The sequence below is a fragment of the Scyliorhinus torazame genome, chromosome 15, assembly GCF_047496885.1.
Source record: "Scyliorhinus torazame isolate Kashiwa2021f chromosome 15, sScyTor2.1, whole genome shotgun sequence".
Classification (NCBI taxonomy): domain Eukaryota; kingdom Metazoa; phylum Chordata; class Chondrichthyes; order Carcharhiniformes; family Scyliorhinidae; genus Scyliorhinus; species Scyliorhinus torazame.
Window position 1 is genome coordinate 132,377,165 of NC_092721.1, and position 16,693 is coordinate 132,393,857.

The 16,693-nt window shown below is 42.6% G+C and overlaps 1 protein-coding gene across 8 annotated transcripts in view; it reads left to right on the plus strand.

Annotated features, from left to right (window-relative positions):
• The window catches only part of LOC140391818 (glutamate receptor 4), a 438,531-nt gene that overhangs the window by 385,111 nt on the left and 36,727 nt on the right, over positions 1 to 16,693 (plus strand). For all 8 annotated transcript variants that reach the window (XM_072476746.1, XM_072476748.1, XM_072476750.1 and 5 more), the window contains one exon: positions 15,571 to 15,769. In XM_072476746.1, the coding sequence (XP_072332847.1) occupies positions 15,571 to 15,769 (199 nt within the window). The remainder of the gene's footprint in view (positions 1 to 15,570; positions 15,770 to 16,693) is intronic.

Sequence of the window (16,693 nt, forward strand, 5' to 3'; positions counted from 1 at the left end):
TAGAGTATGAGAGAAAATGAGAAAGAAATATAAAAACAGGCAATAAAAACTTTTACAAGCTTATAAAAAGGAAAAGAGTAGCTAAAGAGAACATTGATCCCTGAGACGGTGAGACTGGGGAATTAATAATGGGAAATGGCACAGGCTTTGAACAAGTATCTTGTATTGATCTTCACGAAAGAAGACACATAAAGCACCCCAAAGAATATAGAAAATCAAGAAAATAAAGGGTGGGAGGACCTTAAAATAACCACCATCGGGCAGCACGGTGGCGCAGTGGTAGCACTGCAGTCTCACGGCGCTGAGGTCCCAAGTTTGATCCCGGCTCTGGGTCACTGTCCGTGTGGAGTTTGCACATTCTCCCCGTGTTTGCGTGGGTTTCACCCCCACAACCCAAAGATAGGTGGATTGAACACGCTAAATTGCCGCTTAATTGGAAAAAATGAATTGAGTACTCTAAATTTATTTTTAAAAAACAACCACCATCACGAGACAAAAGGTAATGGGCACACTAATGAGACTGACAAGACCCTGGACCTGATGGCCTGCTTCCACTGTAAGTATGTCCTTTCTTCAGTAATGGATCCTATAGAACCTGAATGGGAGAGACAACAGGAACACATGGTAGTGTAGAAATGAATGACTGGTTTATTTCAGTCCACACAGAAATAACACCACTACTACTCTTCTCCCTGAAGGGCCACCCTCCCTGACCTGTGCCCAGGTCAAGGTTTTTATACAGACTCCTAGGGTCTTAAAATAAGAGACTGCAGAGGTAGTAGATGCAAAGGTCCCTCTGGATTAGAAAACTGCAAATATAACATGTGTGTTCAAGAAAGGAGCCAGACAGAAAGTAGATAACTAACATTAGGCTAGTTAGCCTGATGTCTGTCTTGGGAAAATGCTAGAATCCATTATTATAAAGATAGGACATTTGGTAACTCATAACACAATCAGGCAGAGTCAACGCGGTTTTATGAAAGGGAACTTGTGTCTGATCAATGTATTAGAGTTATTCAAGAATGTAACAAGCAGGGTGGATAAAGGAGTACCTGTAGGTTTATTATTTGGATTCCCAAAAGACATTCAATAAGGTATATAAAGGGTTACTACCCACGATAAGTGTTTGAGGTGTTGAAGGTAATATATTAGCATCAATTGAGGATTGGCTACATAAAAGGAAACGGACGGTCAGTATACATGTGTCATTTTAGGTTGTCAAACTGTAACTAGAGGAGTGCCACAGGGAATTAGTGTTGAGGCCTGAACTATTTACAATCTGTATCAATGACTTGGATGAAGGGATTCACTGTATTGTAGCGAAGTTTTCTGTTAAAGCAATAGGTAGGAAAGCAAGTTATGAGGAGGATATAAAAAGTTTGCAACGGATAGGTTCAGTGACTGGGCAAAAAATTGGCAGATGGAACATAATGAGGGAAAATGTGAGTTTGTTAACTCTGGCAGGAAGAACAGAAAAATAGAATATTATTGACAGTATCACAGAATAATTCAGTGCAGAAGAGACTCTTCGGCCCATTGAGTCTGCACCGAAGCATGAAAACCACCTGACCTGCCTACCTAATCCCATTTACCAGCACTTGGCCCATAGCCTTAAATTGGCACATTGTGACATGTCAAGTGCTGATCCAGGTACTTTTAAAGGATGTGAGGCAACCAGCCTCTAACACCCTCCCAGTCAGTGCATTCCAGACCGTCACCACACTCTGGGTCAAAAGATTTTTCCTTAAATCCCCCTTAAACCTCCTGTTACTCACCTTGAGCTTACATCCTCTTGTAACTTCATCACCCTTGTCTGGAAGGAAGAGAGCATGCAGGGTGATCTCAGACACCTTAATTGTGACCATCTCCAAGAAAGGAGACAGGTTTGACTGTGGAAATAATGGAGACTGTTGGATAGTATGGTACAAAGGGACCTGGATGTCCTTGTATGTGAATCACAAAAAGTCAGCATCCAGGTGTAGCATACAATTAGCAAGGCAAATGGAAAATTGGCCTTTATTGCAAGAAGAACTGAGTATAAAAGTCTTGTTACAAGAGGCACTGGTGAAACGGCACCTAGAGTTCTGCATACAGTTTTGGTCCTGTTATGACCCATTGGGGGCCAAGAACTGTGCTTCATTTTATTTCCCCACTTGTATACCTATGAACACTCCCAGTAAAGGTTTGCCCCTTAACTACTCTGGGAGAGGGGTAGTAGTTTCATTGTTTCTGTGTATACTGTGAAAACCAGTTGTTTATTTCTACCCTACTGTGTGTTCCTGGTGTCTCTCCCATTCAGATTCTACAGGTCCCATTACTTAAGAAGAGACATACTTGCATTGGAAGCAGTTCAGATAAGGTTTACTCGGTTGATTTCTGGAATGAAGAGTTTGTCTTAAGAGGAGAGGTTGAGAAAATTGGGCCTGTATTAATTGAACTTTAGAAGAATGAGAGGTGACCTTATTGAAATATATTTGGAGGGGGTTTGACAGGGTAGGTGCTGAGAGGATGTTTCCCCTCATGCCGGCATCTAAAACTAGTGGGCAAAGTTTCAAAATAGGGAGTCTCCTGTTTACGATGGAGGTGAGGAAGAATTTATACTCTCTGAGGGCCGTTAGTGTTTGCAATTCTCTTTCCCTGTGAGCAGTGGAGGTTGCATCATTGAATATATTCAAGACTCCGTTAGATATATTTTGGATTGACAAGGGAGCCAAGGGTAATGGGGGGCAGGCAGGAAAGTGGAGTTAAGGTCACTGTCAGATCTTTTCGAAAAGCTGAACAGGCTGGAGGGGCAAAATGGTCTGCCCTTGCTCCTATTTTTTATGTGAGGGAAGTCAGTGTTGGGGAATGGAACACTTTCCTTCTGGAAGTTAGTGTCACCACTGAGCATTCTTTTGTATGATTCGCATTGAAATGAAATGAAATGAAAATCGCTTATTGTCACAAGTAGGCTTCAATTAAGTTACTGTGAAAAGCCCCTAGTCGCCACATTCCGGCGCCTGTTCGGGGAGGCAGGTACGGGAATTGAACCGTGCTGCTGGCCTGCTTGGTCTGCTTTAAAAGCCAGCGATTTAGCCCTGTGCTAAACCAGCCCCTGTTAGTTGTAAGTTGCAGAGAAGGATCTTATCTTCTCAAGCCCAATGACTTGCTTTAAAAAAAAACATACTGCATCAGATCATCACTATTTTGCGTTGCTGGTGGTTTGGTTCACAGATAGATGAGCGAGAGAGTAAAAATATTTCAGCTTGGAAATTACTATCAGTGACATTATTTTGCAAACACTTTAAGGATGTATTAAATTCCTCTCTGTGCTATTTTGACAGGGGCATTAACACAGCTCCTGTTAAAATAACAGAAACATTTAGCATGATCACATTAAGTATTCACACAATAACATCACCAACAGTAATTTCTAGACTAACATCTTTTAGCCTCTTTCAAAATAAATATATTACAAATTCAGTTTGCACTAAGTAACTGGCGCAATTAGCAACTTTTAACTCGTGAATACACTTCATTATGAGACAAGGAAGCAAAATATAAAGACGCTCTGTATGTCATTCAGGATTGAATGTCACAATGAGTGACTAAATTGTTCATTAATCAAAACATAAAGCTCTGTAAATGGCTGTCAGCCCAACCTCTTGTTCATCAAAAGTGCAGCTGGAAGGCATGTTTGTATTAGCACCTATTGAATGCACATCTGTGCTCATTTTGAGTCAGATCTCTGACAAAATTTAGAAAATCACATGGCAACAGGACATTACTATCACATTCATAGCCTCAGCAAAGTCTCGTCTGAAAGCAGCCAGCTATATTTAAATTTGCTATGTGTTTTGTAAGTTGATATTTAAAGCTATTGAAAAATCAACCGTGTTTGTTAGGGCAGCTTCCATGCATTCCGTGTTAATTTGAAGTGTTCCTTTTTACATTACTTCCTGCCTCTTGAAAAATTTCCGCAGGTTTGAAAGTGAGCCATAAATCCCAGGTCAATTACCCAGAATACAAAATCGCAGCCCAAATCTGATAATGCTGCCACGTGTAATTTGATGACATACACTCACTGTTTGAAATAGGCACACAATCATTCTACTTATGCTTTCAGTCCTTGCTCACTTTCATACATCTTTGATTGCAGGCATTATTATTCATGAACATTTGTTGTGGGCCACAATCTCTAGCAGTGTTTTTTTGAGAGTAAGTGGTAAAAGTTACATACTGGATTAGCAATGGCAGCAGGGTGCATCCTGAATACAACAGTGCTGTCTAGGCGTTCTGTAAATGGCCCTGAAATCTAAAGCTCTCTATCTGTCTCCCACCTTTTGCGTCACTCCAACACAACCTATTTAACCAAACGTTTGGTCACCAGTCCCACTATCTCCTTATGTGGTTCAGTGTCAAATTGCATCTGATAGCGCTCCTGTGAAACACCTTGGGAAGTTTTTACAATGTCAAAAGTGCTATATAAATGCAGGTTGGTGTTGGTTTTGTAAGAAGGATGTTGGGATAGTCGCATGCCCAACATTGCAGGAGAGCAAGAGAATGAGAGTGAAAATACTAGCTCAAGTAATATCCCGCAGCTAAATGGACAACAATAGAGGTTCAAAAATTTGGTGTCAAAATTCAGGTGCACCTATTTTAAGGTGTGCTGGAAGGGCATTGTCTGATGCCTGTGCCTGAGTGGTGAGACCCAAGGTGCCCCTGATATCTGCAGCATGGTAGCACAGTGGGAGCACTGTTGCTTCACAGCACCAGGGTCCAGGTTCGATTCCCAGCTTGGGTCACTGTCTGTGCGGAGTCTGCACGTCACCCAGTGTCTGCGTGGATTTCCTCCGGGTGTTCCGGTTTCCTTCCACAAGTCCCGAAAGATGTGTTTGTTAGGTGAATTTGCACATTCTGAATTCTCCCTCTGTATACCTGAACAGGCGCCGGAATGTGGCGACTAGGGGCTTTTCACAGTAACTTCATTTGCCTCAGGCCAGATTTCCATCAAGTTGAATGATGCTGGTGGACAACAACTAGCAGGGTGATTGAATATTATCCACTGCCACTGTTGAGCAGCCCTTAGCTAAGTGAAGCTGGGTGGGTTGGGGTGGGGGGGGGTTGGGGTGGGAGGGGGGCTAGTGGATGGAAACTGGAAGGGAGATCAGAAACTAGGGTAAAGAGGGTAGAATGTCAGTCAGGGAACTAGATCAGAAGCTGGAGGGGTAAACAGTAGCTGAGTAGAGAGGAATCCTGGTGAATGCTGAATGGGGACTGAGATTCAAACCCGCAAGTGGAGAGAATCGGAGGCCAAGGAGCCAGTCCAAAATCCACTCTCAAGAGAAAGGAGATCACGAAGACAGCTCACAGCCACCTACTCAACGGCAATTTGGGATGGGTTATAATTGTTGGCCGAGGCAGTGGCATCCACTTCCCATGAATGAATTTTTTAAAAGTACATAGAAAAGATTTATCCAGAAAACCGATTTTAGTTAGACCATGGGAGAAAGAAAAGTTGGCACAGGTTCATACTACTAAAAGTTAACTAAAACTGATTCAAAAAAAATAAATTACAATTTGCATTTGTATAGCACCTTCCACGCATGCAGAGACTTATCTACACTTGCAAATGGCCCTCGGGGAGAATTCTAAAGATAAAAACCTAATAACTATTTCGGAAATATTTGAGAAATACTTTGGTATAACAAAGGGAAGTGTAAATTTGTTCTGGATGATTGAATTAAGATACGGTGGATGACTTTCTTCACCAGCAGCAGCTTGTGATAAAGGATTTTAGGCAGTCACAAGTTTCTATTAGAGTATGTGCACTAAAATTACTCACAGGCTTATAATATTGCTGCCCACAGCAATCTATTCGACCGGCAACAAAATATACTCCTGGCTTCAAAAAAATAAGTGCTTTACATGCTAAGCTGTAAGAGCATGAATTAAATAAATTAAAATGCTTAACAACCGAGAAGATGTCAAGAGGTCAGGATCTACATGATAGTGTTTACCCTCAAATTATCTCCTCCTTCAAGCAAGTGTCAATGTTCTTTTGAGGGTAAAATTGCTTTGAGAAGAAACCCGGGGCGAGGAGCAGGGGAAGGGTTTAGCCATTTGGGCTTCCAATGATTAAGGGTACTCCTTCAAAACCCAAATGAAATTATTTTCCTGAACTCTTCCAACTTGCTTTAACTTTACTCAACTTCCAAAGCCTCCTCAAAATCTATTCTTAGATCTTTTGTCACGCCCCCTCACTTTGCTCATAATTATTCCAATTCCCACACAGCTCGAAAATTTGCACCTTCTTACAAGGTGCCATTGAGAGGTTCTTCTATATTCAAGTCACTATAAAAGTGTATATTGACCTTTTGTAAGTGTGTGTAGGTACTGCTGAAAAAGGAGTGCTGTTGCTAACTTTGACAAATATGAGCACTGTATTAAAGTGATCTGAGTAGTAATGAAATGGGATGATGTATTGCCTGCAAAACAAGCCCATTTTATTTTATTACTTTATGTTGCTGCACCACATGGCACCTGGATAGGATCCCTTTGCAACATCCCTTTTGAAAGTTACTATTCAATTTGCTTCCACCAGCCTTTCTGGCAGTGCAATCCAAATGATAACAACTCATTGTGTAAACAATTTTTCTTTATCTCCCATTTGATTGTTTTGCCAATTACCTTAAATCTGATGACTCACCTTTAATAATGAGTAAGAATAAAAAAACTTTGATTATTTACAGTTACGTTATATACAACGCCCGGTAGATCCCTCCCGGGTCTCTTCACGTAGACTGGCCAACCTTTTATACATAACTGAATGGAGTTCCCCCACCCCTCAGTGGGGGCGCTCGTACTCCGTGAGAGCCATGGGGAAGAAAATCATTCTCACCCCGTAAGTCTCGTGCAGGATATGACATCACCCTCCTGTCAGTTAATAGTTGCTCCTTATTTACTCAATCAAAATATTTCATAATTATTCAGCGCGATTTAATGGCTTCGGGTGCTTGGTAAGGATTCGTTCGGGTCAGTTAGATCGTAAGAGAGGCCCAAATGGGGAACCGCGCCGGGCACGAACGGTTTGCGATCTAACCGGCCCGCTCCTGTTGCCGGGATCCGGATCCTCCTAGACATGGTGCGAAGCTAATTGAGGCCAATGAAGAACATTCCCCATCTCATCAGTGAGATAGAAGCCCAATCTAATGGCCTCTAGTGATCTAACAGGTTCCCCAGTGAGAGGTTACACAGGCGCTGAAAAGCACTGGGCCACACAAATGTGGCCCAGGTATCACGGCACCTGGGGGGTCTCCCAGGTCATTGGAAGCCCATAGATGGCAACCGATAGGGCAGGGTGGCACCTTGGCTCTCCCACTGATACCTGGGTACCTAGGCACAGCCAGGCTGGCACCATGGTACCACTGCCACCCTGGCCAAGGTTTCCAGGTGGTACTGTCAGGCTGGTAGGGCATTGCCGTGGGGCACTGCCAGGGTAGCAGTGCCATGGTGTCTAGATGCCAGTGTAGCAATGCCAAGGGCATTGGCCTGAGGGAAACTATGCCAATGAAAGGAGGGATGAAGAGGGTATGACAGATGGGGGGGAGCTGAAGGGCAGTAATGAAGGGGCCTCCGGAAGGTTGGGTGGGGGTTCTGAATGGAGAAGGGGGCCTAGGAAGGCCTGAAAAGTGGAGACCCTCAGCGACCCCATAGAGGGATGTCCTCACTTGGGGGAGGGGGGGGTATGGGTAATTTCCATGTGTGTGGGTGGGTGTCACATTGCCAGTATGTTGGGGTGTGTGGGGGACCCTCAAGCTCACTTGAAGATTTGGGCACCCTTTCAAAATGGTGGCCCGATCTCTGGGGAGCCAGCCTGGCCAGCGAATTCAGTTCCTCCGTGACAAAAATAACTCTAAGTGTGTGCTAGCCCAGAGAGGAACTCCCCGGTGCCCACAAAATTGATTTCAGCCACCCCAACTAAGCACTTAATAAATTCACTTTGGTTCAACAAAGGTTTTAACCAATTAAGTGCAGTTAGATAGCAGTGGGAAACTCACTGACAGAACTGGGAGAAACTCCCAGCCAAATGTAAAATGTAAATCTGAGGTCATCCATTTTGGTAGGAATAACAGCAAAACGGACCATTATTTAAATGGTTAAAAAAATTGCAGCATGCAGAGGGACCTGGGTGTCCTTGTGCCGGTGCAGCAGGTAATTAAGAAGGCAAATGAAATTTTGTCCTTCATTGCCAGAGGGACGGATTTTAAAAACAGAGAGGTTATGTTGCAGCTGTATAGGGTGCTGGTGAGGCCACACCTGGAGTACTGTGTACAGTTTTGGGCTCCTCACTTGAGAAAGGATGACACTGGAGGGGTGCAGAGGAGATTCACTAGGTTGATTCCAGAGTTGGGAGGATTGGCTTATGAGGAGAGACTGAGTAGACTGAAATTATACTCATTGGAATTTAGAAGAATGTGGGGGGATCTTATGGAAACATATAAAATTATAAAGGGACTAGTTAAGATCGAAGCAGGGAGGTTGTTTCCACTGGCTGGTGAAACTAGAGCTAGGGAGCATTTTAACCCCGTTGCCCATCAATAAGGTTGCATAGGAGGGGTTAAGATCAGGGGTTCTGAGGCCTCACCATTCCCTCCTGGCAAAATCATATCTTCATCGATTTTGAAGTTGGCCAAGGGTCCACGATAGGTAGGCGAGGGCCTAACTTAAATATACAGTTGAGGCCAATGATGCCATTGTTACTGTAACATGATTTTTATGAAGCTTGGTAGGTCTGCTCAGAGTAAGAGCTGTCAGAGAAACCTGGCAGGGTATAGTGGTGTCAGAGCAAACCAAGGTAACTAATTGCTTGAAGAAACAGGAAGAATTCCTCGGATGTCCCTTGCCTCGAATTTCTCTCCCTCTCCATATTGGTATCAATTTGAGAAACTTCCCGATCCCCAATATTTAACTTCTGCTAGATCCAATTACCTTTTTTGCATTCCAGCCAGGTAATGTTTCTGAACGAGTTCAGATGGGTGTCTAGTAAAATTTAATCAGATAATGAACAGTCATTAAGGTTGGTCAGACCTCCAGGTCCCTGGACTTTCTGGGTGCGCCAGAAATTTGCACACAATTTATCTGCTCAATCACTCTGCCCTTTAAACTCAAGGCCCAAGATTCTATGTGTGCAATCTTCTCAAAAGGGAACAAAGTCCCGAGGGTTTAGCTGCGTGTTTTCCGGCACTGAAATACATGGTATTCAACGCAACTCACTTTGAATCGGGGCCTGAATGGGTGATGCACAGCCGAGGCCGCACATAGCCCCGTTTTTTACAATGGGGAGCTCCGCTTGCCATATCTTCCAGTTGCAGTGAGAGATCGGGACGCCATTTTAAAATTCTGATCTCTGAGGGCATCCCGATCACCGAGGCCCCCAAAAGAATCCCCCCCCCCAACACACCTCCCTGCACCCTGCCAGGCAATCCCAGCCCGATCACATGTGTGCAAAAAATGACAGCTTTGCACCGTCCCTGCCAGCTGGCAGTGCCACCTGTGTACTTCAGCAATGCCAGGCTAGCACCAATGTGGCACTGCCAGGTTGCCAGGCTAGCAGTGACAAGGTACCCAGGTGACACCAGCAGTGCCAGGGCACCACCCTGCTCAAAGGGCATGCAGCTGAGGGCCTCTGATCCCCTTGGAGACCCCCACAAGTGCCATTCCGTCTGGTCCCCGTTTGTGGGGACCAGTGCTGAATGATGCTCACCCAAGGTCTCTGAAGCGAAGGGGTTGAATCCCAAAGTCTCGGGTACCTCCGGAATGGCACATTAGAGTCAGGCTTACTGCCTTGCTCTAATAGGCAGATTTGCCAAAAAGGGATCCCACCCATTGTGGGCATAATTCACCTTGCAACGTCTTGCGAGATTGTGTTGAATCTCGCGAGGCTTTGCGAACCAGGTAGATCCCAGCCACGGTGAGCTGCTTTTCCGGAGGAGCGTGGCCGGTAGATCGCGCCCTATATTTCCATTACCTAGTGTACTATTTCCATTATTTACCAACTCTGCCAAGTCAACTTGTACATATTTGCCCAATAAATAACCCAGTGGATAAATGCACTTCTCCAATGTGGAACTGAGCAGTACTTTACAGGAAAATCATAAGTTCAATCTCCCAGTTATAGAATGAAATGAAAAATGAAAATCGCTTATTGTCACAAGTAGGCTTCAAATGACGTTACTATGAAAAGCCCCTAGTCGCCACATTCTGGCGCCTGTTCGGGGAGGCTGGTACGGGAACTGAACCGTGCTGCTGGCCTGCCTTGGTCTACTTTAAAAGCCAGCGATTTAGCCCATTGTGCTAAACCAGCCCCATTTAGCACACTATCGTCCATCAAAAAAATTGAACCATCATGTTTGTGCCAGATCTTTGGAAGAGCTGTCCAGTTAGTCCCACTCCCCCATTATTTCCCCATAAACCTGCAAACTTTTCCTTTTCAGAGTTATCCTGTTCCCTTTTGACTCAGTCTGAGTTCAATGAATAACATTTACCTTGGCTTCAGGGGGGCTTTGCAATGGGTTCTGGTGATCTTAGATTGAGCTGGCGAAAGATCAATCAGAGTTCCCAGTCTTGTTAGGACATGTTCATTGAGGAAGAATTGACCATTGTTAAATAACCCACCAACTCTCAGTGACCAAGTTCGTATATTTAAAAATTATTTTCCAACCAAACCTGGCAGGAGCATAAAAGGGATTTTCTGTTTGTAATTTTGAGGTCAATATCGAGACGAGCAGGAAATCGATTTCTATATTCTGCCGTCTGTGAATACTCAGATTGCCTTGAATATTATACCAGCTTTTTAACAAGGGAACAAAATGCCACTTGGATAGAGGAGTTCAATGATGTTCTAGTCTATAGAACTATTCATCTTCACCCAAGTATTTAAGCAGCTGGCTAAAGGAAAGGCATTGTTAGTTAGAAGATGTGTTGCAGTGGAGCAAGACTCATTAGAGTGCCTGTTTGCTTAGTCAATAACATTATAGACTCGCGGTCTATAGGGACAGGTAGAAAACAAAATAGCAATGGTTTTTTGGGGATGGTAAGATAGCGGATTTTTAAAATGTTTTTGATGGTGTGCCAACACATATTCCATACAATGACCGATTAAACAAGAAGCCCGTAACTATATGACCAGAATATAGCGGCCAGATTTTCCCATCCCAAATTGGCATGGAATGAAGGCAGGACAGGAAGTAAATGGCCACGATGTTACACAACTGGAGGTCCCACCTCCTTTTCTGCTCCTCCCCCGAGGGCAGGGGAGGGAACAGCCTTTGGAATGCATTCCCTCCTATTAAACAAGCAATTGGGGTCATTGTGGACTCATTAAGAGCTGGTCTCCGGTAGGTTTTACAATTTTCAGCAGGTTGGCTGGAATTCAGCAGCTGTTGAGAATCAGCCCAGCTCAATGGAGGCAGACTTAGGGCCCAGTGGAAGCTCCTGTGAGAAAATGCAGTCCGAAGCAGCACTGACAAGACTGAGCATGACAGACTGGCCTATCCAATTATATAACATTCACTGATTTTAAAAACATATTACCAGCCTAGCCTGCCCCAGGTTCTAGACCTCAGCTACCCTATGATTCAAGCCAGAACATGGCCCACTTCCCTGGTGACATGTTACCTCCTGATTCCAGTCTCCGAGGGCAAATTCCATCCCCAAGGGAATAAACTGACAGTCCATCTCAGGAATGCAAAAACTTCCAAAGAAGACTATATAGTTTCAGGACAGTACATTCAGAGGCTATAATGAGGCTTCAAGATGATACTGGCAAGTTGAGTGAGTGGGCAAATATATGGCAGATGCACAATAACATGGCTTCATGTGAAGTTATCCACTTCGGACAGAGATACAGAATGGCAGAGTAGAATTTACATGGTGATAGATTGGGAAATGATGATGTACGAAGTGACATGCATGTCCTTTTACACCAGTCACTGAAAGCAGGCATGCAGGTGCAGCAAGCAGTTAGAAAGGCAAATGATATGTTGCCGTTTATTGGAAGAGGGCTTGAGCAACAATGTCTTACTGCACCTGTACAAGGCCTTGGTGAGACCACAAAAAGGATATACTTGCCATAGAGGGCATGCAGTGAAGGATCACCAGACTGGTTTCTGGGATGGCAGAATTGCCGTTTGAGGAGAGATTAGGTTGACTAAACCTGCATTAATTGTAATTTAGAAGAATTAGAGAGGAATCTCAGTGAAACATAAAATTCTGACAGGACTGGATGTTTCCCCTGGCAGGCGGTGGGGTCAGTGTGGGGGTCACAGTTTCAGGATAAGGGGTACGTCATTTAGGACTGAGATAAAGAGAAATGTCTTCACTGTGATGGTGGTGAACCTGTGGAGTTCTCTACCACAGAAGGCCATGGAGACCAAGTCACTGAATATATTTAGGAAGGGAATAGAGTTCGAGACAATAAAGAAATTAGGGGTATGGGGAGTTGGTAGGGGTATGGTGTTGCGATGGAGGATCAGCTATAATCACATTGAATCGAGGAGTTGGCTCGAGGGGCTGAATGGCCTACTCCTGCTCCTATTTTCCAGTTTACTATGTTTGGGTTATGTCAGCGATGCAAACCATTACTGTGGACCATTGGTAGGTCTCAAATGGCCATAAATCCTGCCATATTCCACAGATTATTGGATTACTTTCATTATAAAGCACCCCAGATCTAATTGTGTTGCTTTTGCACTTGTAAGTTCACTGATAGGATAATAAATTGAGACTGCCTTTGCTTGTCTCAATCAACTATATCACTCCCTGGAGAAAGAGTCAAAGTTGTACCTTTGTCATATTTTTGTAAAAAAAAGACTTCCACTTAATACCCTGCTTCTTAATTCCCAATAAAATTGGAATGTGTAATTTATTGTATACACAAAATATTATTCCCAATTATCCTCGTGCAGTTAATGCTATTACAATTGCCAGCATATCATTCAATTTGTAACTAGAAACACCTTCAAGAAGTGTATTTTCTCCATATACTAATTTTAGCAAACAATTGTCATGAGTGTAAAACTTTTTGTCCCGTATTGGTGCATTATATTGATGTTGATCTTTAGCTGACATTAGCAAGGTGAGGGAAAGAAACCCTTACCAATCCTTAGTTCAGTCTGTCACTGAAGTATATAAAATGAAAACATTTAATTACTCAACCAGCCCATGCTTGCAGAACCCCAAAAATGTGTGTTGTGATTGGGCAGCACTTGCTGAACAATCCTGAGTGCACTAATAGTTACATTAATGACCATTCCCACTAACCAATTGAACGTTTAATGTGACTCATTTATGCTTGCTATAAGCGACATACATTCATATGCAGGGACACATTTCCTGTAAGCAAAAGGAATCTGTTCAATCCTAGTGCTTTCTTTGAATTACCCAGAAGCATGCTGAGACTATAATTCTCTTTTGTTTTCTCGGTATCCTTCAGCCAATGAGAGTTGACTTGCCAGCTAATTAGCACACTTTTCTCCTGTACTATAAATTGTGGTGATCATTTGAAATTTGGCATACTTCCCAAATTTCTGATAAGTGCAAGACAAAAAGCTTCAGCATTGTGTCTCTCATTTCAGCAATAATATTCAGTTGTATGGCTGTATGAATGCACTCATAAATGAATGTACTCTTAATACAGCATGGAAAAATAATTTTCACTTTGTTCAATGATTTGCATGAGTGACAATGTGGTCTAGCACCAGGTATGTTGCTGAAAAGATGCCCAAACCGAAGTATTACGTTTAAATTTGACAAAGATTGGGGTCGAATTTACAGAAATAATTTTCTACGGTAGGGATGTTTTTTACAGTCTGATATGTATGACTTTCCTGTGTTGCTTCTGAGGAAATGCTACTGTTATGTAGTGACTGTACATATGGTGTTTGTTATTTTGTTCTCTGTACATTCATTGTCTCAATAAATTAATATTTACCATATCTTCATGTTTTGGTTTCTTGTATCATTATCTTTTGTCTTCTGTCTTTCTCACCCTCTGTTCTTGTGATTGTGCTGTGATTTTACATTACGGTTTAATTTTCCTATTTTCAGTAACTTAAGTAAATGCCATCAATAGTGTCTGATTACTCCTTTAGCACTGCGCTGTCAGGAGAATTGCATTTTAAAGCAGCAGTGTCCTGTTCCATTGGCTTATATATTTGAGATCATCCCTACCTATACAATGTCTCTTATGAAATGATCTAGATACTTACATAGTCTTTTAAATTCTGCACACCATAACATATTTGTTGTTTTAGTTTGCTCAGTATTCTGCAAAAAGTATTACTGTAAAGTTACAGTATACAAACTGACAAAGCATTTTTGAAATAAAGATAGCTTCTCTCTTTGAGAAATATTTTCAATGCCAAGCAAGTCAATGATTTAAATGTTTCTTATGTCCTATAATCACTTTCTTTTCAAGGTCAATTCTCTGGAAAATTGTGTTGACAGCCCCATTATGTCCACTGTTAGGACGCTGCAGCTTTAAGATAAGCTTCTTCAGCGTGACTATGTGTGGTACATATGTTTTGAACCAATGCGTTGATGTGCTTATTAAAGAGACCAGCAGTCATTTGGTGATCATAACCATAAGCATGATGTAACTCCAGTCCAATAAGATTCAAGTTTAATTTTTTTTCACGGTGCGAGTTGCAATGTATTCTGTGCTTGTGAATTTTAAACATTTTTATTTTCAAAATATTACATCAGTCGTGAAAGTGTAAATATGAAAATTCACAGTCTCCAAGGAGAATGCGATTGTTTTGGTAATGTGGAGCAGCTCTTCCTGCCTGGTTTCCCCAATCTTTTCCTTCCTGTGTATTGTCAGTGTATGCTGCACCAGATAGTTCGCTTCCCATGCTTATTGAAAGCAGCAAGTAGATAGTAGAAGATATCAATAATTTTCCTTGGCTTTGCTATATAAATGGTCTCGGGTCTACTAGTGCTGCCGCAGTCTTCTTTGCAAATGGAATATTGGTACATTTCCAGAATATAAATCTTATAAAATGGATTATTAATTGTGGGAATTGCTCCTGTTTTCAAAAGATTTTCATAAATAACAAAGCAAACTCATACCATGATTCCATGTTTTTTGTCACATCTTGTACAATTGGATGGTGGCAGCGTGGTTCAGTAGAAGAAATACTCAGGGATTGGAGGCAATGCTGGTAGAGTGTTGCTTCCCATTAGAATGAATGAAAATTGGAATCATATCACTTTACCATTCCTTCCCAAAGTGATCTTACTAGAAGACATATCCATATAACAGGCAGTTAAAGGCAGCACGAGTAACTGCTCCTATGATCAAAACAATCCTTTTAAAGCGATTGCCATAGATCTGGTTGAGAAAACAGAGTGATTTAAATAAAGGTTTATTATTTGAATTTTAAATGTTTAAATTACACTGTGGGGAGATAAAAACATTTCTGCTTGTGACAGCCTATGATGCAAAGAGCTGTAATTTGCTGAATTAGTTGTGCCATTCTTGCTGTTCCGAATATTATTTAAAAACTGTGCTTTTCTTTAAATATTTAGATCACTGTCTGGACGCATTGTCGGAGGAGTATGGTGGTTCTTCACTCTGATTATAATTTCCTCCTACACGGCCAATCTTGCTGCTTTCCTGACTGTAGAGAGAATGGTGTCACCTATAGAAAGTGCTGAAGATCTTTCAAAGCAAACTGAAATTGCTTACGGAACGTTGGACTCAGGTTCTACAAAGGAATTTTTCAGAGTAAGCCTCCCCATGTCTGACAGAGGGTTAGGTGTGCTATATTAATAAAGCAAATGCATTTCCAGTCAGATCAAACATGAAGGGATACACATATGGTTGGCTTGGAATGGTAGAAAATGGGTGGTTACAATACCAGCTATAAGCTGAAATAATCAAATTCTCCATGTTACATAATGGTTCTTGTGGTGCTGGACGTGGGGATGAAGCTGCCTTCTGTGGAGGTCAGGCCGGAATTGAATAGTAGAGACGTAAGGACGAATGAATATCCTGAAGATTTTTTCATTGGATTTTCACAAAGTCAGGGAGACTCGGTGGATCCTTAAGAAAGGAGACTGGGATCCGATTCCAAGATTCCTGACTCCATATTTGGCATTCCTAGTTTTGCCAGTGTAGGTTATGGGTGAGGGCTGTTAAAGGTGCACACCCACACCCTGTATGGCTCTGTTGCGGGCTTAGGCATTTCCTAGCCCTCTACAATTTTTATGCAGTCAGGCAAACTTTTCAAGGGCTCGTGGTTCATGGTCTCTCAGAGGTGTTATGAACCACAGTCTGGATGAGGGAACCTTTTGTGATGTGAGTTCAAAAGGTCTTGCCCATTCTCCCTTGCCAGTCTATTCCCCTCCATTCACACTCCATGGCCCCTCATGCCCACATTGCCAAACTATGTCCTCCACCCAAACCCCAAGGCTCCTCAGACCCTCCATGCCCACCTATATGCCACTACCCACCTTCCATGGCACCTCATAACCTCCACGCCAACATACAGCATGTCCATGCCCATTCAACCACTATAGACTCTGCCCAGAACCATTTAACCCTGTAGTAACAATAGTATGTGTGAAAAGCTTTAGAAATATAGCCTCAGCCAATCCTTATTATCCTTATTCTCTTTGCTGAGAGCCCAGATATTCATTACTCTTTTGA